Below are 27,727 nucleotides of genomic sequence, written 5' to 3'. Positions count from 1 at the left end.
GCCAGGCTTGAGCTCAGTCTCACAACCCTGAGATCATGATCTGAGCCAAAATTAAGAGGCAGTTGCTCAACCAGCTGAGCCACCCAGGATAAACAATTCTTAAGGGTAAAATGGTAATGATATTTAAATGCTAAAATCTGTTAATTTGTTTTTATTGCCTTATTCCAATACATCAAATATTCTGTAATGGGTTCATATTAAAACCCTTTGATAAGATAGTTCACTGCTATTTTATTGCTGTTTGTTTATTTTCAAAGGCCTGACAGAGCTGAGACATTCAGTCAACAGGAAAATATGAATGATTCTAGGCAGCAATCACTGTTCTTCATCACATCTCCAGATTTACAGAAACTCTGTGCTGTCAGGATAATATTGAGTAATGAAATGGTTGATACTGAGATTAGAAGTACACAAATGAAGATGTGCAGGTAAAAAAATCCATTTTATAAGTAAGGCTTTCTAAATTTTTTGAGACCTATTAGAGCTGTTTCAGAAGTATCTCCTTTAAAACAAAATACTCTTTTATTTAATCTGTGTACATAACTTTAAATAAAGGAATTCAGTTTTGTTCTGACCGGATATATTGGATTACATTTAGGGAAGGGCTTAAAATATCTGTGATTAAGTGTCACATTAATGAATTTTTATATTTGTGACTTCTCCTGTGATCTTTTTGAATTTTTAATGGATGTTGATAAATTAGATTCTCAAAAACTTAGAGGTAGAAATTAATAAATAAATATTTACAGAGTGCCTGGTGTTTATGAACACTTTAGGAGATACTATAAGCATTTTAGATTAATGCAGTTTCTTAATTTGCAGGTCAACATAAAATAATTTCTGTAGAGTATTTCTCCAAGAACTATTTTGAAATGACTGACCCAAGATTGATTGAAGCCTGGAGTGTAACTCCATGATTGCTAAGAACCCACCATTTATTAGTCCCTTAAATTGTTTGAGTCAGTCAAAGAAGGACTCTTAGAATACAGATAATATCTGTAACTGAATTTCTTGGAGAGGAACAAACACAAGATTGCTAGGAGTCAGAAATAAAGAAGATGCTCTTGGGGGTGTCCTCCCATTTTGCTCTCATTTACAAAAGTTTTCTTCTCCCCATTGTATAGTTTCCCAGTAAAGTACATCCAGGAACCTGTACCCTTTGTGCTAAGGTATAATCTGATACTTACTGGACATTTACCTGTGACTCCTTTGGGAAACAAATGGGTGGGAAACCTGAGATTTTCTCCTGTTTACCCTCAAATTGAAGGTGGCCATGCCCACAGAGTGAGGTGTCTTGATTCATTGTAGGCATTGTAGGCTTAGCTATGTCAAACAAAGGCAGGCCTTGCAAAACCAAGTATCTGCTGCATCTGGTTCTGCACCAGGGGTCTTAACAGAAACAGACGTGCCCATCTAACTTTTTGAGGTAACCCCTCTCCACTACACACTCTTATTTTTTTAAAGTTTGTTTCCTTGATACTAATTTTGAAATTTTTCGTGTATTTTATCCACCTTTTCCTTGATCTTTGAAACAAAATTCTTGATGATAATTTGAATTGTGATTTTTGTTGTGGGTTCATTTGGCTGTTGAATACTAAAATGAAACTACTACCTACCTCATTTAGGCTTGAAAAAAATTTCTTTTTTGAAGGAAAAGCATCTAGTTAGTAGTTCTAACATTGAAGTAGTTGATAATTTCACTGATAAATAAATCCTTAGACTCTTGCCTCCTGACTACCACTTTAAAAAAGGAAAACAGGAGTTAGAAGAGCTGAATTCTTAACAACATTAAGATATCTTCAAGTCTCTCTTTGGACACAAATGGAGTTTTAAATGAGAAATCTAGGTTCACAGATGAAAGAGATTGGGAAAATCAGATGCAAGTACAATATTCATATCAATATCTGAAAGCTTGTAACATTCTTAAATCTTGGCTGAGTGGTTAAATGTCCAAGTTACCTTGTTAAGTGTGGGGAGAGATACAGAAGTCTTTATAACACAATCCTTCCCTAGGAAAAATGTAAACTTTTGAACTAAGCAATTTTCAAAATGTTCTGATAAAGTAAAATCAGACAGAAGGCAAGTCCACTTAAAATTGTATGTTTCATCTCTACAGGCAATTGCTGTTTTTGCATCAAGATATTCTTACATCACCCGTGCCTGGAACATTAAACCAAATTTGGGTAGTGATGGCGGTTAGTATTTTAAAATTTTATGAAGTCTTATTACTAATTACTGGGAGCAATATTGATAAGCAATAATTCAGGTATTAATTTTAGCTCAAATTGAAGTTGGTTTATGAAACCAAATTACCGTGTTACAGTTTGATTGAACCATTTATAGACTTTAACTTTGGTATACCTGATGTTTAAAATTCATTTTTGTGGTTCTAATTTAATATTTAGTTTGTCACAAGTGCTAAGATAAAAACTATTAATGGATAAAATATAACATAATTTTAAGAGCATGGCCTTAATCTTTTTTTAAAATTTTATTCTTTAGAATTCTACTTAATATAAAGGAAGAAATTTCCTATTCCAGTACATCTCCAATTGTTTTAAAGAACTTAGATGAACAGTTTATTTATTTATTTACATTAAACTTGATATTTCTTCTTTTTTCCCCCCAATATTTGTTTATCTATTTAAGAGAGAGAGATTGTGCTCATGCTTGCACGCACATACAGAGGGAAAAGGTGAAGCAGACTCCTTACCAAGCAAACAGCCCAACATGGAGCTTGATTCTGGAACTCTGGGATCATGATCTGAACTGAAGGCAATGCTTAACTGACTGAACCACCCAGACTCCCCAACAGTTTTTATTTTTAATTTGGAAATTTTATTTAAAACAAAATTTTTAGGGATGGCTGGCTCAGTCAGTTAAGCCTCTACCTTTGGGTCCAGGTCATGATTCTAGGGTCCTGGAATCCCAGTCCCACACTGGGCTCCTTGCTCAGCAGGGAACCTGCTTCTCCAGTTGCCCGCTGCTCTTCCTGCCCCTGCATGTGCTTTCTGTTTCTGACAAATAAATAGTCTTTAAAAAAATTTTAAAATTTACACATAATAAAACTACAGTAAGAAACCTATTTACCAGTGCTGTATGTCATGGGAAATGATAATGAAAAGCCAAAAATCTTTATAAAAATTATATTATCCTCAGATTTTTATGAAAAATCTTTCTGAAAATCCTTATATTCTGAGATTTTAGTTCTTCAGAATCCAGGGAAATGAACATTTATTAATACTAACAAGCCATCAAAAAATCTTCAGTTCCTTTATTTTTCTTCTAAGTTACATCATTACATATTCATCTTTTATTTTCTCATTTTTGATATCATTTTTAAGAAAGATTAGTTGTTGATGGACAAGTAAACACTACTACCTCTTACTTGTGTTCTTCTCTACCTGCAAATCTTTATGGAACAGGGGGAACATTCTTTCAGAGTTCTTGTAAATTCAAGCATCCTAATCTTAGCAAGAATATTAAATGAAAAGTAGCCATCTAAAAATGTGTTTTGCTGTCTTAAAAAGATATTACATACCATAAGTTTTTTGAAAATATTTAAAGTAGAAAATTAGATTTTTATACATACTATTTTGAAACTTGCCTTTCATTTCTCCTTGAACGTCCTCTTGTGGATGTTGTTCTGTTTCAGAACATACATCTTATCCATTGTTAAAGCTGTCTAATATTTCATTGTATGGGTGTATAATAATTTAGTTAATATTTTCTAATGCACATCTGAGTTTCTAGTGGTACTTCTACAACACTTCAGAAAACATCATTGAAGTTATATAGTTTTTATTTGGTAGTTTCTGTGGGTTAAATTTCTAGAAGTGCAATTGCAGTACATTTTAAACTAAAATCTAAGTAATGCTATTCTCTGAAAAGCTTGTACCAGATGGCATCTTAATAGTATATTGAGAGAGACAGTATTTCCACATTCTCATAAACACTAGATATTAACAACCTTTACACATCTGCCAATCTGTTAGGTTAAAAATAATACCTTCTTTGATTTCTATTTCTTTCATTGGTTAGTTGAAACACTTTGGCCTTTTGAACTCTCTTTTGAGTTCACATTTGTGTCCATTTTCCTTATCCATGCCTAGAAACTTATTAAGAAAGGTGTTAGATATTATATGAAATTTATTAGCCTTTTCCTTTTTCTAGGTTCATGTCACTTTCAGATAGGCTTTTCCTCATTTCGAGAATGTACCCACATGTTCTTTTTTAGGGAGAGAACAATTATTACTTGCTTCTCCAAGGCATACAAGCTGTTAGGATGATAGCCTGATGATGGGTCAGCTGCTGTAAAATGTTTAAATTCTTTATGTATTGCATTATTTAACAATGTATTTGTGTTAAGTAATTTTTATAAATGGCGATTTTTTGTTGTTTTGTTGTTATAGATACCATTTTATAAAGCTGGGAAACTTAATGCCTATATTGAAAAATATGGAGCTAAAGTAAGTTTTTAGAAGTTTAATAATTCTAAATACTATTTATATTGATTATGTATTCAATTTTTTGTCGGCAAACAAAAATTAAAATGTCTTTCTCATATGATATTGCTTTCTGTGAAAGAACCACCTTTTTAGTTTTTAGAGTTTGTATAGAATTTTTATTTCTTCCATAAAAACTTAGTAAAATTCACTAGTCAAATTATCTGGGCCTGGCATTTTCCTTGTGGGAAGGTTTTTGACTACAATTTCAATGTCTTTAATAGATTATAGTACTATTAAAATTATCTTTCAAGGAATGTGTCCATTTCACCTAACTTGTTATATTTATTGACATAAATGTATTGCTTATAATACCCCCTTAATTTCCTTTGCTGTAGAGTCTGTAGTTATGTCACCTGTCTCATTCCTGATATTGGTAATATATCTTGTCTTTTTTTTTCCTCCCTAATCAGTCTTACTAGAGGCTTAGCAAGCTTACTGATTGCAAAAAACAAGATTTTGGTTTGGTAGATTTTCTCTGTTGTCTTACTATTTTCATTTTCATTTTTATTATTTACTTATGCTTACTTTGGGTTTATTTTGCTCTTCTTTTTTTAGTTTCTTAAGGTAGAAACTGAGGTCATTGATTAGAGAATATTCCTTTCTAATACAGAGACATTTAGTGCTCTGAATTTCCTCCTACGTATGTGTTTTGTTTTGATTTTCTTCAGTTCAAAATGCTTTCTAATTCCCCTTTGATTTCCTCTTTGAACTGTGGGTTAGTTAGGAGTGTATTATGTACTTTCCACATGTCCAGGGATTTTCCAAGGAGCCTTCTATTGTTTTCTAATTTGATTGTGACTAGAGAACATGTTTTATATAGCTTGAACTTGTTAAGATTTATGAGACTTGTTTTATGGCCCAGAATATGGTCTTCCTTAGTAAATATTCCTTGTCTACTTAAAAACAATGTGTATTCTGCTGCTGTGTCAGGTAGTCTGGAAATGTTAATTGGATCACAGCGGTTGATAGTGTTATTAAGCTACTATATTTTTCTTATTTTCTGCCTGTTGTATAAATTATTGAGAAAACATGGTACAAAATTTGGCACTGACTTTAGCTGCAGTGGTCAATGACGCCATCTTTGTCCTGAAAGGCCTCCAGGTCATGAATCAGGAGTTATTGATGATGGAATTGCCCTACATTTCTTCCTTGTACACCAAGGCTGAATGCATGTTGATATATTCTACTGTATCTGGGTTAATACCTCCGTCCAAGCAGAAAGGTCAGTACAGAATCAAGAAGAAAGCTATTTGGCTTTCTAAGAAAGATCCTGATAGTTTATGGGGTTTGTTCAGCCATTTAGGCCTGAGACCTTGGGTTCATGTTTGAGGTTAGTGTTACAGGTTGGCTTCATCCTGCTGCCTGAAATCCTATTGATAGATAGCATCCTTAATTAAAATATCTATGAAACAGATTGAACAGATTTGTCTTCTTCACTGCCAACAAAGTAGTTATCCTGGGAAAATTCACCAGAAACTAAAATAGTACAAAAATGAGGGGTGAATGATATTGGGAAACAGTTCTCCTTGGCTCTCTCATTTTTTCTCCACATATTACTAAGAGTGGCAATGGCTGCATTTTCTTTTGGACTGTATTTACAAGGATATTTGTATAGAAGAAAACCTTGGGGGGCGCCTGGGTGGCTCAGTGGGTTAAAGCCGCTGCCTTCGGCTCAGGTCATGATCCCAGGACGCTCTGCTCAGCAGGGAGCCTGCTTCCTCCCTTCTCTCTCTGCCTGCCTCTCTGCCTACTTGTGATCTGTCAAATAAATAAATAAAATCTTAATAAAAAAAAAAAAGAAGAAAACCTTGGTTCTTTTCCTAGTTCTGTATATTTTTTTATATGTGTGCAGCTAATCCGTACTCAGCTGATGACTCAAGAGGGACTCTACTGATCTCAGAGTTTGCTCTCTGTGCAGCTCTCTCCCCTCTATAATGTTTTGCCCCCAAAACTAGCTCCCTAGTCCTCCTGGACTCTCAACTATCCTGTCAACTAAGGAAGCCCACTGGGTTTTCCAGGGTTCTGCCTCCCTGCACCACAGCCTAAAAACCCTCTTTAATTGATATATTGGGGTCTAATTATAGGTTCTCCATCTCTTAAGGATTGCTCTTACTTCTTGCTAGATGTCCAGTGTCTTGTGAACCACTGTTTCATGTAACTTGCTCAGTTATTGCTTAGTTACCTAAGTGGGAGGATAAATCTGGATCCTATTACTTTTTATTAGTCAGAAGTTAAAGTCTTGATTTTAAAAAATACTCTACAGGTAGAGATAGTCTGCTGGTTTCACGTGTGCTCATGTAAGTAATTGTTTTCTGATGTTGAACTAGAGTGAACAACAATGAAAGCTGTAATACAGTTCTTTGCAGAGCTGAATACGAAGTATAGTGTAGGGTCCTAGCACAGGAGCTCTGAAACTTTAGGCTTATTGGGCCAGAATAAGGAGGAAGAATACTGCCATTGTAGCATGATAGCCTTCATGGTTTCAAAGCGACTATGTTTTAACGCTAATTAACTTTAGAACCAGAAAAGATTAGCTGTAGTGATGACTATAACTCATATCTAAAAAAACCCATATTTTTGGATGGTGATCTAAATACACATTTTCCTTGAGTTTATAGGACATACCAACTGCTATAAATTTGCCTATGTTTTGTTCTTTAATATGTTTAGGTAGAGGCTCCACAAAGAGTAATTCCTGTAATTCTTCAAAACTGCCTTTCATATTCACTCACAGCTAGACTTGCTCCAGCCTGGAATAAAACTGGCCATCTCTTGGTGCAAGGTGACTTTGTTTCTTTCAGTCATTGGGGGTTTCTGAATGAGTTTACTTCTATTCTGTGCATCTGCTTTAAATTTCAGGATATATTATTTTTAGGGAATAGTTTTTAAAGCATAGCCACTGCTAAGCCTTCTCAGGCAAGTCCACAACAACATAAATGTCATCTGCTTACCTAGGATGATATCGAGAGGCCTGCTGATGTTTTTTCAAAGAATTTTTTAACATTATGTAATACTTGGTATTTAGAAAGGAATAAATATAACTTAAGGTGCATTATAATACAACGAATACAGATTACCAAAAACTGTTGGAACCAAAAGGCTATTCTGGATTTTGTGTTGAGGTCTGACCATTTTCTAAGAATTTGATGCCAGGAAATAAATGTTAGAAGGAAGAATTGGGTATTTGTCCTTTTAATTGAAAAGATAATTTTTGAGTGGTTATATTTTTTCTCTGAACTGTCTTTAGGTTATTCCTTTGTGTAAAACTGCATTTTAAGGTATTTTCGTTGGCTTTGATAATTAAACATAAAAGGTTGTATTTATTAAGCATGATTTATAAGTTATAATAATATGGAATACCTTATGAATTTTTTAAGGAAGAGAATTTCTTTCTCAGATGGGAAAGCAAAGTGCTGTTGGTAAGTAAAAATGCGTAAGTAAATAGATAAAACATTAATATGGTTAACAGTCGTTAAAGAAAACAATGTTACAGATTGGTGGGTTGTTCCAATTCTGATGATTATCAGAATATAATCATGTATTATTATAATCACAATTTTATCCAGGACATCCTCTCTGGGCCACAGTATATGTTCTTATTTATAAAAGAAAAAAATCACTTCTCTTAATTGGAATAAAATCTATATTTTTATTATCTCTACTTAATTCAAATTATTACTCTGAAGAAGTTAAATTCTGCAAGCATTTGTAATGTATAGGTTCCAGAGTCATATCATTGAAAATTCTTTAGTACTGTTGTAAGTAAAAGATGTATTTCTTATGAGAACATAGTTTTTCTTTTCCTTAAAAAGAGAAAAAAAGATTGTCTAAAGAGACAAAGATGATCTAAAATACACACTTTATAGTATGGTCTAATTCTTTCATTGATAAGCATGGCTGTTCAAGTAGACCTGTTCCTAAACAATAGTCCACGGATAGCAGACAGGTAAAAATCCTAAGCCCCAGTAGACATTAATCAATCATGCTAGCTTTCACCACAATTTGGGCATAGCCTTAAATCCTGAGCTACCACCTATAATCCACAACTATTTAATTTGAGTTGACTTTCAGGCTGAAGCTTATTTGCCCTCGTTCCTCTAGTTTTATGTTTAAACTGGACATGACAGTCACTGTGCTCTTGCTCTCGGCAAGTGGGCTCATTACAGAAATTCAGTTTCATCCTCAGACACTGTCAAGAGACTATAGATGTCAGAGGTTAAAGATAAAAGTTGAGAAGAGCAAAATTCTTCACTCTTGTGTTAGAATTTTTCTTTTAGTTTTACCAAATAGAATATTCTATAGCAGAATTGATAAACTATAAGTGTATATAGTTCATTGGATTTTCACAGACTAAACATATCCTCATAACCAGTTCTCAAATCAAGAAGAACATTACTAGTACCCCAGGAATCCCCTCATACTTTCTTTCAGGTACTACCTTTTCCCAAGATGACCACTATCTGACTTATATAAGTAATTCTAATTATGAGAAAGCAAGGTAGGAGCCTTGGCGCTCTATGAGATCTGTATTGTATCTACTGGTTTATTGATGGGCATGTTAGGAAAAGACTATAAAGTTAGGAGCTGGGCATGGCAGCTCTCCCAATTTAAGAAGACAATGTCCATTTTTCACATGTAATAGAAATCAGGCTTGTAAAATTACTTGCTGAATTTTTCTAACTGTGGGATGTCTCATTGTTCTTATCGTAACCCTGCCCTGTGACCTCCCCAACACATACATGCCCATATTTCCATTTTGTTTTAGTCCTCTTCCTCATCTGCAGACTCTCAAACATTACTTGGTGATTTTTTTTGGATTTTACCATGTGAGGAAAAATTACATATTCTTAATTGAGTTTCTAATGTGAATAAGTTAACTTAAAGTTACTTTTTATTGAAATATTTAACTTAATAAAATGGAGTAATAATTCCAGAAAATTCACAGTTAAATATTTTATTTTCAGTATTAGACATCAATGTAACCGAAACTCAAGTTTGTCTAAGTATAGAAGCTTACACAATCAGACTGCCATTACCTGAGGTACCATGTATTTTTATTTCTAGAATTAACTTTGCTATATTTACTATATGCTTTATTACCAACATACTAGTAGGTTTTAATTTTTAATGAGTGATAAGAGTTTTTTATTATCAAAATCCATATTATTAAATGCTTGATATGTTGAAATTGTTCTAAATCTGTTTACTCAAAGAAAACATCATTCTGTCAGTTTAACATAGATTTTTAAAAAATTTTTTTAAAAGATTGTATTTATTTGAAAGAGACAGAGCATGAACAGAGGGGAGGGGCAGAGGGAGAGGGAGAAGCAGACTCCCCACTGAGCAGGGAGCCTGACTCTGAGCTCCATCGCAGGACCCCAAGATCATGACCTGAGCCGAAGGCAGATACTTAGCCAACTGAGCTACCCAGGGCCCCTGACACAGATTTAATCATATCATTCTCTTGCTCAAAAATCTTTTTAGATGGCGGTGGAGACTCTCCACAACCCTGTGCTGCCTTAGCACTCACTTCTTGCCTCTTTTCTCATCTCCAAATATTAAAAACACTGTTTCAGTTCATACTAAATGTAATATCCCCTCATTAGCATTCTGCTAGCATTCTTTATACTTGTAAAAAAAATATATGTAACACTCTTTGCCTTCTTAGAAGGATATGTCTTTTATTTTACTAATTCCCATAGCACCAGCATAGAAACTTACACATCAATAGTAACTCAATAAATATTGTTTTCCTTCTTCTGTGACATGGTTCTCAGTGGAGAGGGGTAGAGAAGGAAATGAATGACTTTGTTCCCCATGAGCCATTTGGTAATGTCTGAAGAAAAATTTGGTTTGACAAAGGGAGAGGGGCATTTAATGGTTTGAGGCTAGGGATGTTGCTAAAATCCTACAGTGCACAGGACAGCAACCCCATCTCCACCCCAGCAAAGAGTTTCCAGCCCCACATTTCAGTAGTGTCCATATGAGGCAGATGACCCTTTTATTAGCTATTCATCCTGCCCATCCTTTAAGGGCCAGCTCCAATGCTATTCCATTCATATTTCTCTTTAGCTTTAATTCTTTGATTACCTGCTATGTTGAGGCAAGAGACAAGTCAAAAATAAATAGGATCTACTGTCTGGCCCTCAGGAATTGTGTAAGCCAGTAGGGAAAATGACCTGCATAAAAATAAGTGGAATGGGCCACATGACATGAATATCTTGTACTGATGAGGAACCTTTCCAAGGCTTGGACCCACTGTGACCTCCCAGCCTCTTCTGAACCTTCCTTCTATTCTGCACCATGCTCACATACAACATAAAACATTGTATGTTTAGAATTATACTCATTTTATATCCCCAATTTACTTCATAATAAGCTTCTTAAAGACTAATATCATGTCTTACTGCCCTTTGAGTTTTCTACAGATGAGACTTGTGCTTTGTATATCTGAGTTTTGAATCAATTAGAGATTGAAAAGAAGAATAAAACATATAGAGATCAGAATACTGTCTTTATTACTAGGATGAGAATGTAATTTATGGTCCCAAATGGATACTTTTGAGAGTGAAAGGGACACTAACCTAAGGAGATACTGGTCCAACATATATGAATTGGGGTATGTTAAAAATAAAATCAAAGCAACTAAAATTAAATTTATGGAGTTAATAATACATAATAGTTTGTGAACCAAGAGTCTTCAAACTAACAGTGTAATGAGACTCAGAAGGGTGTTGTTGCAGGATAGCTTCTACAATGAAAATGTAGAAGTTATTTTATCTTCATAATGATTGGTTATAGTAATGGTGTTTTCCAAATGACAGGGGATTGGTTAAAAGTGATTATCTTACTCTGTTTTGGAAAACAATTTAAGTTTTATTTATGATTTTTAGAGGCATTTACAAGAAATAATTGAAGTTAAATTTCAGTTGTGTTATAGAATGAACTAGATTAGGTTTTATGTGGCTTAACTGGTTTTGTCTGCTTAAGGAATTTTCAAGTTTGGTCTCCATTTTATTTATTTTAATAGATATATGGTCACGCTGTTTATTATTGGAAAAAAAAAACAGTTATTAGAGAATGTGTCCTATCTGAACCCTAGAATTAGGCAGATTCCCCTCCTACTTGTGGGAGTAATGGAGACCCCCAGGCTCCCTTGGGAGATCAGGTACCATTCCCCATATGACAGAATGCAGTACACTACTTTCTGCTAACAGGCCAGTTCCCAAGAGGAAGAAGGAGGAATTGTCCCGGTTTTATCAACCAGATAAGTCACCTGATCTGCCCTGGGGAAAAATGAATGGACAGAGAGACATCAGGAATATGTGTTAAAGCTTTCTCAACATGGAAGTAAACACCCGAAATGGAAAAGATGTAATCCTCTCTTTTACTCAACATCATATACTCAGTATACACTTACTCTATTCATTTAAATTGATTGCCTAAATTATAATTGACTGTCAGCTCCTTCAAATCTCACTTTACCTAAATTTTTGATATTGCATTTTTCATGTTCTGACCCATTAAAATTAGTTGTAAAAATTAATTCCATACATGTCTATGTTCCTACTAAGCTGTGATCTCTTTGAGAGTCTAGGTTTTGCCTTATTTATCCTTGTTCCCCATATGGACTAAAAGGTATTGGGATTGAGTCTTCTTTTATCAAAATCCAGTATTGGGTATAGGTCTGGTGAGGGGAATAAAGGTGAGGAGGAGTATGTTCACCATTCCTCTTCTTCCAGTTTATCTTTTACACTTTCATTCCCCTTAAGTAACTGAGCTGGGACAGAGGCTAAGTAACTTGCTCTAGGTCATAAAGGTATTAAGAAAGTGATTTAGGATTTAAGAGTTTTTCTTTTGACTCTGTTCTTTCTGTTACATTATACTTCCTTCACCTAGTCTTAGGTGTCTTGACTCAAATTCATATGTCCCATAGAGCCTGACAGGAGAGGATATTTATTACATATTTTTAAAAACTCAGATAACAGTGTTTGGCAATATAGTACCAAACTAAGTATCATAAGAATTACATGACTTTAGGAGTTCAGGAAAAAAGGAGATATTTGAGGGAATTCATATTTGAAACTGTGGCATTATTTTCTACCCTTTCCTTCGTGAAATCATATCCTTTTTTGATTTCTCTGAAACTGCTTTATCAAGAATTTCCTACCACTTAGTAATGATTCTCTCTTCTCTTACTGTACTTTAAATGTTGCTGTTCGCTAGAGTCCCATTTTCAGCCCACCTTTCTTTTCCTTAGCAGGTTCAATTCTTCCAGTGGTAACCCTATACACTTATCTCCCAAATATTCTCATATAGTTGCAATTTGTCTTTTCTCAGATATTTTCACATGAATGTACTAATGATGCTCAGTCTCGGTTATGCCTGAAACTGAATTGTTTGTCACCCTCAGTAGTACCAGCTAGGTTCTTCTTTGTATTTGCTCTTGGTTACTGGCATCAATAACCAATAAGTTAACTAGCTACAAATATCAGAGTTATCCTTGGATCTCACCTCCTCTATCCAATCAGCCATTAATAGCCTATCTTTGTCTCTGAAATATCTTCCTCCCCTCCATTTCTGCTGCTCTAATTAAAGTCTCTTCTGTTGCCTGAACTATTAAAATGGTTTTCATATTGGTCTTCTTTTTTTCTCTTATTTTTTCTCTAATTCTTCCTCATAGTACCAACAGAGTTCTCTTTCTAAAACAGATGAACCCAACCTAAATATCTCTAGTTAATCTCAAAATTGCCTAGAGCAAATAAAGTCCAAATTCTTTAGCTTGATATTATAAGGAAGAAGGGATATTTACTCAGTAATTTGTTAGTGCATGTCTGTTCAGAAAGGGCACATTATAAATATTTATTAAGTAAATATATGTAAGAGGTTAACTTTCTTTTGAGGCATATGGGTAGTTAGCCAGTCTTCAGAAAAATCTATGTTGAGAAAAGCCAATATAGACATTAAGTGCTAGTACTTAAGATGAAGATCTCTGCAGCAATTTTTTTGAACCTCTGAATAGTGTTGAAAATAGCCAGAAGGATATAAACTCAAGCTATGTAAGTGGGTGTATATGAGAACCCATAAACTGAATATTTGGACATGATACCTACCCTCTCTGAATTCAATTTTAGGTTCTGTTTTCCCTCAGTCTATTCATTCACCTGCAGTCAGTCTTTCCTGACATTCACAGCCATCCCAGCACTGACCATCCTTTTCTTTTTTTAGGTTTTATTTTTTTATTTGACAGAGAGGAGAGAGCTCATATGCACACAAGCAGGGAGCGTTGTAGGCAGAGGGAGAGAGAGAAGCAGGCTCCCCACTGAGCAAAGAGCCCAGCGTGGATAGGGCTGTATCCCAAGACCCTGGGATCATGACTGCAGCCAAAGTCAGACCCTTAACTGACTGAGCCACCCAACACTTCATGACCATCCTTTTCTTAGGTCACACATTAGACAACTTCGCTGTTAAGCACAGTATATCACGGGGCAAGATTTATCTCATGTGCACAGGAGTTATGCATCCTTACTCACGCTTACTGTCTTAGCTTTCTTACCTCACAACATAGCCAGCATTTCTTATCTTCTTATTTCTGCATTTGTGTTTTTCTGCTCTGCCTTGCTCCCTCATTTCCATTAGTTTCAATAAATGCTGTAAGAATTCAGGGAAGCATCAGTCACTGAACATAGAGGAGATGGGTCTAACTCTACGCCTGTAGGGCCCTTATTGATAGAACTCAGATAAATCACAGTAAGAGTAGTGCTTAAAGCAAATGTTTTGTTATTTATGACTTGTCTAGGCAATAAAAAAAAAATGGTCAGCTTAGTTGGAGTTTTGTTGAAAAGCAGTACTAGAGAATGAAGTTAGAACATTATTTCCCAAAAGCCATATGATGATAGGTTAAAAAGGGGTTGAGGGATTATGAAGCATTCTTTCTGATCATAACATAGTGTCTTCTTAGGAGGACATTAATACTTCACTTGAAGTCTCTCTTTATCTTTGATTCACTGTATTAAAATGCCCCACAGGGTAAGGAAACAGTAAGTGAAAAAGGATTGTTAAATATAAGCTTAAGTACCCTGCAGATAGGGCACCTGAGGACCAGAGGAAAAGCGTTTGATGAGAAGGAAAAGGGATACAGAAGGGGAATATTGGCTCTGTGCTCTCCCTTCCAAAGAGCAAATAGAGGAACAATTCCCAGAGTCATTGTCCAGTAAAAAAAAAAAAAAAAAAAAAATTAAGGCACTATTGTTACAAAATGTAAATACCTTCCTTTAATAGGAATTCAGCTTCCTATAAACATAACCAAAAGTTGAAAACCAGTTGAAAAGTATGAGAGCGGTTCAGGTTTGGAAAATGAAAGAAAGCATGAAATACTTGTTATATTGTACAGAGAGAAATAGGAAAAGCTGAAACATTGATTACATAATGTAAAGTGTTATGCACCTCCAACTTAAACTAAGCCTTTAAAACTACTTTGTAATTGACTGTGTATGCGTTTCTTTTTGTTTGACAAATTCTTTTGATGTCTTACTTATATATTACATCTTATTTCTATTGAAAGCTGAGAGAATTTGGTATTTCTCAGAGTATTATTAAGGATTTTGATAATAACAAGAATGCTGTCATTGAAGGACATTCCATTTTAAGCAACTGGTGCTATGTTTTGCCGAGGTGAGATTTCAATTTGTGTCATCTGAGATGGGTCAAAGTTAGAGTTCATTCTGTCTCATTTTGCTTCAGCAATGATGTGTAGAAAAGTATAAAAGTATTTTTGAAATTGAATTTTTGAAAGTGGTTTGTAACTTAAAAAAGATGTCATACAAAGCCATCAATTTCCTGTGTCAAATTACTAGAACAATTTTATTATACACTTACGTTTTTGTTAAATATAGTCTTTACAAAAGTAAAATTTCCAGATATCTCATTATGAAATTACAACTATTATAATAGTATCAGTAAAACCTTATAACTTGTGCATATAATTAATGATTCATTATCATTTTTTAGGAACTGTTTTAAGATTGTACTGTCTTTAGGAGAAAAATGGCTTGTTATTAATATAAATAGGACTATTGGGATGAAACTTTAACCTGCTTAGGAAAAAGAGCTTTAATTAACTAACAGAATATGCACAATAATTTAATCATCAAAGCAGGGAAGAGGAAGGTAGGGAACAAAGATTTGACTCTGATTCATTTAACTCTTAACAGACTTTTCCTTAAAGTCTAAGAGTTACTAGGCATGCTTCTACATGGCAGCATTTACTAAACATTATTTTGTGTTTATTACTGGCACATTGTATTAATTCAGTTTAGTTTTTCTTAATAATTCTGGCTGTTAAGATTTAATATGATGGTGTACTTGGAGCTAGGAGCAAATGATTAGTTTATTACTTATGTATTGATCGTGGCTTAATCTTTTTGAGTATTTTCTAAATTAAATTACATAGTTAAATAAAATTATATCCAAGCGCTGGCTTTATCATAATGTTTTATCAACTCTTACTTTTTATAGTATGAAAAGGGGACAAATAATAAGTATTCTTCACACCACACCCCCTGACTGTCCTTTTCACTCATATGAAGATTTCCAGATGCACTGGGATGACCTGGTAAGGAAAAGAAGTGTGTGTTATGTTAGAAGCTATTTGATTTTTGCTCTTTATAATTTAACCTAAGTTTAGATTTCTCTTAAGAAAATTTCAGCTTTGTTCTTAATTTTTAGTATGGCTATAAACTTCCAGAAGATTGTGGAAATACTAAAATATACTGCAGCATCTACTTCAAAATGATAGGAGGAAGGATCTTCACATATCCTTTTACATGCCACTTATAAGAGAAGCCCATTGCCAACCTCATGTTCCAGTCTTACTCCTGGCTTTGATGTTGTCATCATTTTCAACATGTCTAATGTCTAAATGAACTGCATTCTAAATGTCTAAATGAAACTGCATTCCCCCTACTTCTTTTTTCTCCGCTTGAATGTTTGTTTTCCTTAGACGTTTCCTGTTTTTGAGAATGAGCTTAATAATTATTTTTTTTCTCTTAAGCATCATTGCAACAATTTAGGCAACAAAAGGAACTTTAGAGTAGACAGAAAAATGTTGGGGTCCCTGAGTGGCTCAGTCCTTAATCATCTGCCTTCAGCTCAGATCCTGATCCCAGGGTTCTGTTGATCCCATGATCCTGGGGTCAAGCTCCCTGTTCCTCTCTGTGCTCAGCGGGAAGCCTGCTTTTCCCTCTCCCACTCCCCCTGCTTGTGTTCCTTCTCTCACTGTCTCTCTCTCTCTGTCATATAAATAAATAAAATATTTTTAAAAACATGTTCACATCATTGTTAGTAGACAGTAAGAAAATCTTAGGATTCTCCTTAGCCAAGGGCTCCCTCCAGTGGTATTTTGGATATTATTGAAAGGGCAAAATATAAAAAATCTTAACAAAGATTTTTGTCTATGCAAGATTATTTAATTTTACAGGCAAAATTTAGAGGATCTGACTTGCACTTAATGCCCCCCAATGATTTAAGAAAATATCTGTCTTACCATTATTTTAAATAAGTTAATGATAATTGAAAGTGTTCAGTTGAAACCCTTAGATTGTAACTGGTACTGATATTATATTCCTGTCTCTGTATTCTGAACTCATTCAGATTGGAAGAAGGAAGAGTCATAGTGTTCTCTTTCTTCATTCTACACTTCCTAACCCAAATCTTAATATAAAATTGAGGCTGACAGGGATCAACTACTCCCTTTTCATTAAATACAAAGACATTATTCCAAGTTCTCAGAATATTTTTTGTCAGAAAATTTACTGTTCTCTTCAAAGAATTGCTTTTGGAGCTTGAATACACTCTATATATGTTATTTATTTGTATTAATTTTTTTTACAGCTTTTGGAGATGCAACCTCTTTATTGTTTAGTATCAACACTTATTTTTGTAATCTCCAAAGGTTGTAGTGTCCTTCTTATAAATCATTTTTGGGGGGCACCTGGGTGGCTCAGTGGGTTAAAGCCTCTGCCTTCGGCTCAGGTCATGATCCCAGGATCCTGGGATCAAGCCCCACATCAGGCTCTCTGCTCAGTGGGGAGCCTGCTTCCTCCTCTCTCTCCGCCTGCCTCTCTGCCTACTTGTGATCTCTGTCTGTCAAATAAATAAATAAAATCTTTAAAAATAAATAAATAAATCATTTTTGGAATATCTTAGTCTGCCAGTCTATATAGAAAGCTCTATAATAAGGACACAATGAGAAGTCTTGATTTTGAGTGTTAAAATAGAATGAATCAAGATCCCTGTGATAAAACACTTTAAGTTTTGGAAAATATGAATTAACCAATATATGAAATAGTTAGGATTTATTTGTGTGTGCTTTTTTAACAGTTAATATTGCAATACTTTTTTAATTCCAGAGGAATTGCTATCTCTTGGGGGCACCTGGATGGTGCAGTTGGTTAAGCATCTGACTCTTGGTTTCAGCTCAGGTCATGATCTGAGTCATGAGATCAAGCCCAGAGTCAGGCTCTACACTCAGCTCAGAGTCTGCTTGAGATTCTCTCTCCCTATGCTCCTCCCTCTCATGTGTGCGTGTGTGTGTGTGTGTGTATGCGCATGCTCTCTCTCAAATCAATCAATCAATCTTGAAAAGAAAAAAAGAAATTGCTATCTCGAGTACAAAAACTGTCCTACTGTTCTTTAACATTTCTCAGATACCCTCTGAGCTGCATCAGAAGTCAACCCATACAGTTCTTTCCAAGGGTAGATTTGGAAGGTGTGTTGAAAAGTTTCATTTCAGACTTAAAATCTAAACTGCCTCGTATCTGTGGCTTCCCCATAAAGATGACAACTAAACCATGCTACTACACACAAGAACTAATGAAACCTCATGTACAGGTAAGAGATTTCATTCCCTACTTAGCTCTCTAAGACATAGTATGAACTTATCTTGGATCTCTTATTTTCTGTGAGGGATTATCTAACCCATTGTACTAGAATTCTTTTCTCTCAGCTCAGTGTTTCCCTAATGCTAATTGTTATTGTACTTGACCATTTATCATTGCCATTTGTTGTCTTTTTTGTATTTATCATGGAGTTATAGTTATAGCTGTTTACTAGTCTCTTCTAATTTAGCGTGAGCTCCTGGAGGGCACAGATCATATTCATTTTCTTATGCTAAGTGCCTGGTACAAAATAGGTGTTCATTATATTTTTTCAATGAATAAATGATCTTATAGGGTAGTTTGGGAACATTTGTTTCATACAAATCCAAGTTAACTTGGAACTGCCACTTCATTTGAGTCTGCTTGATCAAAAAACCTTTGTATAGTTCCATTTATAGAAACTGAATTAATTCAATAGCATTATTCCTTGTAAGATGTTATGCTAAGTAAAATCTTACTAAAAAAAGGAGTAGGAGCAATTAAGCAATACTGACAAGGAAAATATGCTGACGTATCTTCACACTCACTAGAATAAGATTTCTTTGTGAACGGATAATAAAACTGGACATGAAGTTTTTAAGAAACAAATATAAGGAATTTAATTTAAAAATTTCAACAGTGACCTTTCTTATAAATGACAATTGTGTGTTTTCGTAAAAGAGAAAGACAAAAGTTTGAGCAATTTGAGCAGTTTGAATTGTAATATGAATTATATTAATATTTCTATGTCTGCTTAACCTTTTTTCTTGACTGGGTCCTCTGTTTATTGTAGTTTCCACTGCTCCAATGATTTCAGCTTTCACATGGTGTTGACTTGCTATGAATCATGGCATTTTTTCAGCATTTGCTTCTATGCTAATTGTTTTATTCTCTTTATGATCCTCAACTAAAATTCACGAGAGCCAGGATCTGATAGGCCCCATTCATCTTTTCAGGCCAGGCTCTATCTATCGTCTCTCACCAGCTGGTATGTGGATTTGGTATCCTTGAGTCAAGGATACCTCATCTAAATGGTATAAAAACATGGCAGCCTAGATAGACATCAAGGCCAATAGGCAAGGCCATTTCCTAAGAAGAGAATGCAAGGGGTGCCTGGGTGGCTCAGTTGGCTAAGCATCTGATTCTTGATTTCGGCTCAGGTCATGATCTCAGAGTTGTGAGATTGAGCCCCACATCAGGCTTGGCACTCATCAAGGAGCCTGCTTGAGGTTCTCTCTCCCTCTGCCACTCCCCCTTGCTTGCTTGCTAGCTCTCTCTTTCTCTCTCTGGAATAAATGAATCTTAAAAAAAAAAAAAAATGTGAGTGGACAAATTCCAATAGATATCCTTATGATAATGAACCTAAAATTTTGCCCAGACATAACATTTTTAGTAGTTACTGGCCAAGTCCAAATCTGAGGAATTTAGAAGTAAATACATCATTGCATAATGCATTTTTATTGGATATACTTATCAAATACTTATTATTTATAGCCCATGTCTGTTTTAGAAATAGTGAATCTGGATAATACACTTGCGCAAATTTCCTTCTTAAAAGTAAAATAATACTTGGGGCACCTGGGTAGCTCAGTCGCTAAACATCTGCTTTTGGCTCAGGTCATGATCCCAGGGTCGTGGGACTGAGTCCCATGTCAGGCTCCCTGCTCAACAGGAAGCCTCCCTTTCCCACTCCTCCTGCTTGTGTTCCCTCTCTCGCTGTCTCTCTCTCTCTCTCTAATAAAATCTTTAAAAAAGTAAAATCACACTTAATTGGAAGTTCTGGTCTTTGTATTTCTCCTGACAATAAGAAGTTATCTTACTCAGTTTTCCTGAGTGCCGCTGGGTGCCAGCTTCTTTTATGTGTATTATTTCATCTTCATCATCTTGGAATAAGGAATTTTTCCCCACTTTTTGCAGAAGAAATTGAAGCTCAGAGCAGCCAAGTAATTTAACCATAGCCACACAGTTAAATACATTGCAAAATTAGAACTGAAACCCAGAGGAAGATTCTTAGTCATGAAATTAGGAAAAGTTTAGATCTGTGTGTAAGAGCTCCGATTCTAGGAACCCATACTATGTTCATAGTCTTAGGCAAGTTATTTGATCCCCTTATGCCTCAGTTTCCTTGTACAACAGGGTATGGTAGTGGTGGTAATAACATTTGTCACAAATTGGGCTCTGTAGGAAGCTGACTCTGGAGTCTAGCTCGCATGATGTTTATTGGGAACTGAATCTGGAATACCTGCGGAAGGCGAGCATGAAAGAAGATGGGGTAAAAGGAGAAGCCATTAGCAAAGCAGGTACTAGGTAGCTTTGGCCAAGCTTCCCAGGAGCTCTAAGGCTAAAACAGCCCACCCTGGTGGTTTTGCATTGTCCAAATAGCCAGGCCGTTATACCCCCTCCTTCATCTGTCATTGGATTTGGGCCACCCAGGGATAGGCATGTCCTTAGGTAAGATAAGTTTCTGGAACTAGGGTGTCTCTGCAAGGGCCAGTTCCCAAAAGTAGGGACAGCAACCTTTTTGTGCAGGGGATCTGAGCAGCATGTCACCATGTCCTTCACAGTGCTTCACAGGGTGTTTTATTTTTTGTTTTAGCGTTCGATAATACCCAGAATGGTTCCTAGTACTAAGCTCTCAGTAAATGTTAGTTCCTATTACTGCTACACCACATGTTAGCTCTAAGATTCATGCAGTCTAAAAAGCATAAGTTTAAAAAGTGAAAAACAAATTGATCAGACTATTTAATAAAGCTTAACCAACTTTAAAAAAAATTAAATTAGCAGGAGTGTTTAACCAAAGTAGTTTTCTTTTTTAATTTTTGGAAGTTCTCAAAGATAAATAAAAGAAATTCATATAACGAACTCTCATATGCCTATCATCTAGCTCTTCTTTGATACAGTTTTTGGGGGGGAAGTAAACTGGAGTTTTTTAAAAGAAACCCAAGATACAATGTTCTTTCATCTGTAAAGACTTTAGTATACATGTCTGATAGTCACTTTTAAAAATTATTTACCATAATTCCTTAGTATCATCTAATACCAGTCCATATTCCAATTCCCTGTTTATCTCAAAGATTTATTTTAGAGGATTTGTTTAAATCCTAATCCAAGCAAGGTTCACATATTTTCATTCAGTTGTTATACGTTTTAGGTCCCTTTTACTGTATAAAATTCCAACCCCCTCCCTTTTTTATTTATGTCTGTTATTTGCTGGAAAAACTAGACAATTTTCCCTAGAGAATGTCCCATATTTTGGGTCTGACTGTTGCTTTCCTGTGTTGTGTCATTTGCAGTTAACATATTCTAAACCTCCTACTTCCTGCAAGCCTGTGGTTAGATCTAAGTTTAACTGAATTCTGGCTCAACTTTAATCAAGAAACACTCAGGTGGTGCAATACACAGGACCAGACTTTAATAGATAAAACACATTTGATCAGTCATTTTGATCAGTCATCAAGTTTTATTTAATCATTACCTTAATTCAAGGACTCCATTAAATGACATCCATTCATATCTAAATATATGTTAAGACTTTTAGTTTTCCTCTACAATTTATGTTAATGTACCAAGTTATGTAAGATGTTTGTAAAGTTCTACAAAGTAAAAGTCAACTTAGCCACTCTTGCCAGTGGCCTGGCAGAATAATGGTAATAATACAGTAAAAAATAAGATTTTTGTTGAGTTATGACTCCATAAAGCTCTGCTTTGTTGACCATTTAAGTATTTTAAGTTCCATGAATTATTTATGATCTCATCTGCTGTTTACATTGTCCTTTTTGTAGTCTTTTTATAAATTTTGAATATAAACCTAGAGGTGTCACCCTTTAGGCTATTTACTATATTTTAGCAGTTGAAAGAATGAGTAAATAATACATCAACAGGCTATGGAGCCAAACAAGCCCTTGGAAGTTATTTTCATCAGGTATGTTTCTGAGACAGATGAAGATGAAACAGGGTATGAATATAAACATATTTCAGACAATATTCTACATAAGTTTTATGTCAGAATGCAAGTGATTCTAGTCTCATGTGAATCTACCTAGAATGAGTTTTTCCTTTTGGAATCTCAAGTAGTAGATACATTATTTAAAAGTTACTACAGTTTGTAAAATGCAGGAGTAAAAAAAAAATGGCTTAGTTCTTGAACGCTTTTTTCATCAAATGGAAAAAAAAATCTATCTAAATATTTTAAGATGACCTAGTTACTTCTGATAAAACATCTCTTTGAGATAGAATTTCTTTCAAATTTAAGAATTGTTCTTCTCCCCATGGTTGCATCTGTGGGCAGGGAAAGGCTGTGTCGGGGGAGGGCGTTTGGTATATTTACCTAATTTGGTCCAGGAGAATGAGTGCCTTAAGCTGTTTCTGGACACGTACAAAGACAGTGAGTTGGATACTTGGCTTCTGCTAACTCTGCAACTGAAAAACCAAAAGCATTCATAATTGAACTTTTGAGCAGAAACTGCAGAAGTGTGGCTTTACCTTACTTCTTCCTTCCAAATAATGTATGTGTCTTATTAGTTGATCCTAAACTGTATTCTGCACGCTAACGGCAAAGTGAAAAGTGTCCATTTTAGATTTCCAGGCACGAGTTTAGGAAGGAACACTAGGTGGAGAAAGAATGGATGTTGAACTTCAGTCCACCAGTATCCATCACACTGTCACAGCTGGGTAATGCAGGGGAGAGAGAGAGACATTCATTTCTTGACCTGGATTGGTCTGATGGTGGTGGTCTCTGCTCATGTGGTATCTTGATGAAGATGATGTATAAGGTTTTCTTCTAAGCTCCCTTGTTCAGACAGTCTTCAGAAGAACAGCTACGTCCCCTCTTCATTGTCTGCAGAAGCACATGTCAATCTCTGTTTTGGTTTGAATTGTGTCCTCCTTGCCCCATATCCATGTGTTGAAGACTTAACTCCCAATATCTCAGGATTTTACCTTGTTTGAAATAAGATCATTGCATATATAATTAATTAAGATTAGGTCATACTGGAATAGAGTGAGCTTCTAATCCAATATGACTAGTATTGTTATATAAAAGGGAAATTTGGAGACAGACACATGTGCAAGGATACCATCATGTGACTATGAAGATGGCCATATATCTACAGGACAAGAGGAGATGCTTAAAACAGATACTGTCTTCATGGCCGCAGTCCTAACAACATCTTGATTTTGGACTTTTAGCCTCCAGAACTTTGAGGCAATACATTTTTGTTGCTTAAGCCCCTCAGTTATGATACTTGTTGCAGTAGCCCTATTAAACTAATACAAACCCCTTTTCGATGAATACTTTTTCATTCAGGCTAGCAAATCTCCAGGGGTTAGAAGCCAGCTCTTGTTCATTAGTCAACCTCTGTATTCCTTCACTCAGGGTCATAAAATCTGGCTGGGTCTTCTGTGCCCTCTGAAAATTATGGGGAAGCAAAGAAAGGTGACTTCTTGCTCTATTGCCATGGCTAAGACTCCAACTTAAGAAATCTACAGACAAGAATTGAGCCCTTCTCATCTGTTTTCAGTATCAACTCAAAACTCACCCAGGATTTTTCTTGGAGTCTTCCCATGTCTCCTGAGAAAGGTCAGGGTGAGAGAAAGAATACTGTTCTGCATGGTGACTATTTTTCTGAAATCTTTTCTCTGCATAGTTCAGGCTTAGAGTGGCACGTGATCAGAAAAGGTGGAAGTGAAGCAAGAGCCTTGTTTACATTTGGGAAGCCTATGTGAGGACTGAACGACAACTCAAACCCCTGGGGATTTGCTACGGCACCTTGTTAGCTGGTGTGGAGTAGGAACTGGACTGTGGTTCCTTCATCTCCTACTATATATTCTCTTCAAGTCTCTCTAAAACCTGTATCAGATTTTTGTGCAGCTTCATTGCATAGTGCACTAATGCTTTGGTAGGTCACCTGTACTGTGACATTGGAGGCTTGAGGACTGTAAGAGATGATGGGAGTTCTGGCTAGAGGCAGCCTGCTTTCGGACATGTACTCCCATTTTTCAAGATTGTCCATCTACATGCCCTTTTGACCAGTGACGACACTCATGCTGTTTCGAGGTAGACGGTCTGTGTTGCCTCCTCCTGGGTCTGGACAGGACTGTGACAGTGGTGGTGCTACATGACTTCCATGGCTAGGTCAGGTGGAAGCTGTCTTTTCGGGACACATGCTGTGGGATCCCAGACCACATGAGGGGCTGCCTAAAATTAGTCCACTTTACAACCAGCATCTAGCATCACACATGAGTGAGGAAATGACGTCAGCCCCAGGGTCTTCTCACTACAGCTCCATGAGAGACTCTGAACTAAACCAAGTCATCTCCCAGAATTGTGAGAGAGAGGACCTAATTATTGTTTTGAATCACGAAGTTTTAGTGTGATTTTTTCTGCGTAATAACTGGATCACTCACTCACTGTTTCTTTGCCTATTTCCAACTCATATCTCCGAACACACTGCACCTCTCAGCTCTGCTCAGTAACTGAACCTCCCGTAGTGGAGAGAGACAAGCCAATTGTTCTGGTTTGCACAATATTCCTAGGAATTTTAAAAATGTATTTCAAGTTGTGACTGTTTTTGATGTCGGAGGATGAGAAAAGAACTCTCCATCCCATGTTTCACATACTTGTCCCATGTCACTTTTTTACAGACTCTAGGACTCAATAGATACGTATTTTACAAGACTATAAACACTTCCATCAGTGGGTGAATGGATCAACAAAATGTGGGATTTCTATACAGTGAAATATTATTAAGGCATAGAAAGGAAATTTTGTCCCTTGCTACAGTATGGATGAACCTTGAAAACATGCTGAGTGAAATAAGCCAGACACAAAAAGACAAATATTGTATAATTCCACTTGCCCTAGATAGGGCAAATTCATAGACCTAGAGAGTAGAATAGAGGTTCCCGGGCTCTGCAAGGAGAGAAAACTGGAATTGTTGAAGACTATAGAGTTTCTGTTTGGGATGAAAAAAAAAAGTGGTAGAAATGATAATGGTGATGGTTACACAACAGGAGTACAATAAGGAATTTACTCAATGCCACTGAACTGTATACTGAAAAATGGTCAAAATTGGAACTTTGTTTTATTTATATTACCACAATTAAAAAAAAAAAGACTAAACACTTGGCTGTCTTTGAGTTGTCTGACTCTTTGAGTCAGTCTGACAGATTCTTCTTGAATTGCTACCAAGTACCAACACTTTTTTAGACTATGAGAACACAAGATGATCAAGACACAGCCAGCCAGTGCCCTATAGTCAAACTCCTACTTACTCTTAAAGGCCTGGTATAGATGCAACCACCTCTTCCATTCATTTAATTTCTTGGAGCAAGCATTTTGTAGTAATTGTGAGCGATTTAAGAATGTGAAGTATAAGGGTGCCTGGGTGGCTTAGTTGTTGACCAGCCAACTCTTGGTTTCAGCTGAGGTCATGATCTCAGGGTCATGAGATGGAGCCCTGCCTTGGGCAGCGGGGAGTCTGCTTGGAAGCCTCTCCCTCTTCCCCTCCCCCCACTTGTGCACTCATGAGCTCTCTCTATAATAAATAAAATCTTTTAAAAAATGTGAAGTATATAAGAATAAATACATCATAGTTCCTACCCTCAAAGAATCTAGTATCTCCATAAGGTGGTAGAACACACATGCTGGTAAGAACACCACCTTTTACTACTATTTTTTTGGTGACAAATACCTGATAGCATATTCTTAGGAAGTTGAGGGAAAGAATATAAAGAAAAGGGACAGACATTCTGAGTGAGAGCAGCACGGACCTATTTGAAGGACAATGGATAGCTAATTGTAGTTTTCATAGGATTTATATAGAACGTAGAACATATCTTCATCTAAAATATTTTGAAAGGTTTGCATCTCAACAAGGACGCAAACCATTAGAAGTGTACATGTTTCCTCAGGAAGGCTCATTGGTTTTTGTGTGTTCTTTTTCTGTATTATATATTGTAGTGTTACTTTATATTTTTATTTTGATATTTTATATATTTTTTCTTTTCCATTAAGAACATTTTGACATTTTAAAAATTTCCTAATCTCTGTTCCTTCAGGAAAATAAAGTCAAGGCACCTAATCTGACCACTAAACAGATGTTCAGGTTCTCTCTGACTCAGGCCCCTTCCCCAAGACCTGCTGTGGCTGAGCGTCTTCTACCGTGTTCAGTAGTCATGCACCACAAGGTGGAGCTTTCAGGCAGCCGTCTGAAGAAGCCAGGGGTGTCCTCAGCTCCGCACCTCCAGCAAGAAGCTGTCCAGAACAGAAAGAAATCCCGGTCTGACAAAGCACCCCGAATACACTTGGAAGTACCAAAGCCCAACGGAGAAAAGATTCGAGTTCAAGGCACAAATTTTAGCTCTCAGAATAATATTGCCCCAAAATTTACACCAGTTTTCAAAAATCAGTCATTACAAATGAACAAAAATATCTTAGAACCTGGCAACCTGAAAAGAAAACAGCATGTTGTTACAGAATCTAAATTGTTTTCACTTAAAAGTAGCATGATGCAAAATGACAAACTGAACTTAGATCCAGCTGTTAGAAAAAGACCTAATCATCATATTCAGATGAATGCTAGAAATTTAAATCAGAATACTTGTAGACTACAAGAAAAAAACACTGGGTCCTGTGAAAATATGGTAAAATATCCCCCTTTTAATGAAGAATTATCAACTGTGAGTTTAAATGAAAGTAAATACCTGTCTGATAGTTCAGCATTTCAGATGTCAGATAACAGTTCAGGTGTAATAAACAGTGCTGTTGAGTTCCAAGTGAATGGAAAAGAACATTTAACAAGCAAATATATAACACAAATTTTAGGGGAAGGACACAAGTCACAAAAAATGAAGAAACAACCACACATTTTTGAATCAGACACAGAAATGGAAGATCTCCAACTACTACAGCAACAATCAGTAAATCAAAGTATAAAAGTTAATGTAAATGATCACAAACTGATAAGCAAAACAGCCCATAGGTCTAAAAGAAAATTGTGTCAAGAATCTTCAAAAACTGCAAAAAGACTTTATTCCAATACTCTGCATTATGGACAGTCCAGTTTCTCTGGGAACAAGGTAAAAAAAATCTGGGGTATTTATCATATTGTAGCCTTTCAGACACCTAAATAAAGATTTAAATGATTTGCCCCAGATCATCTAGAATCAATGAGACCCAGAGGGTCTGCCCTAACACAAGTGCAAGTATTAAGTTTAACCAAGTGTGATTCTTCATTCTGAATACAGATACCTGATGTGGACAAATCAAAAACTCAGAAATCTGTCATCATCCCTAAAGCTTAG

The 27,727-nt window shown here is 35.8% G+C and overlaps 1 protein-coding gene across 1 annotated transcript; it reads left to right on the top strand.

Annotated features, from left to right (window-relative positions):
• Positions 1-273: 273 nt before the first annotated feature.
• On the top strand, positions 274-27,727 carry LOC308354399 (uncharacterized protein C18orf63; the record flags this gene model as incomplete). The annotated part of the gene is made up of 12 exons (XM_080821823.1): positions 274-428; positions 2,117-2,195; positions 4,413-4,469; positions 7,179-7,290; positions 7,886-7,927; positions 9,473-9,549; positions 15,073-15,182; positions 16,026-16,122; positions 16,236-16,321; positions 18,215-18,398; positions 26,483-27,502; positions 27,671-27,727. Exons 1-12 carry the CDS (start codon positions 295-297, stop codon positions 27,725-27,727), a joined length of 2,055 nt encoding a protein of 684 aa, XP_080677949.1. The 5' UTR covers positions 274-294.

Source organism: Martes martes (genome assembly GCF_963455335.1).
Source record: "Martes martes genome assembly, chromosome: 13".
Lineage (NCBI taxonomy): Eukaryota > Metazoa > Chordata > Mammalia > Carnivora > Mustelidae > Martes > Martes martes.
The sequence above is the reverse complement of the archived record's forward strand: the minus strand, read 5'-3'. Positions and strand labels throughout refer to the sequence as shown.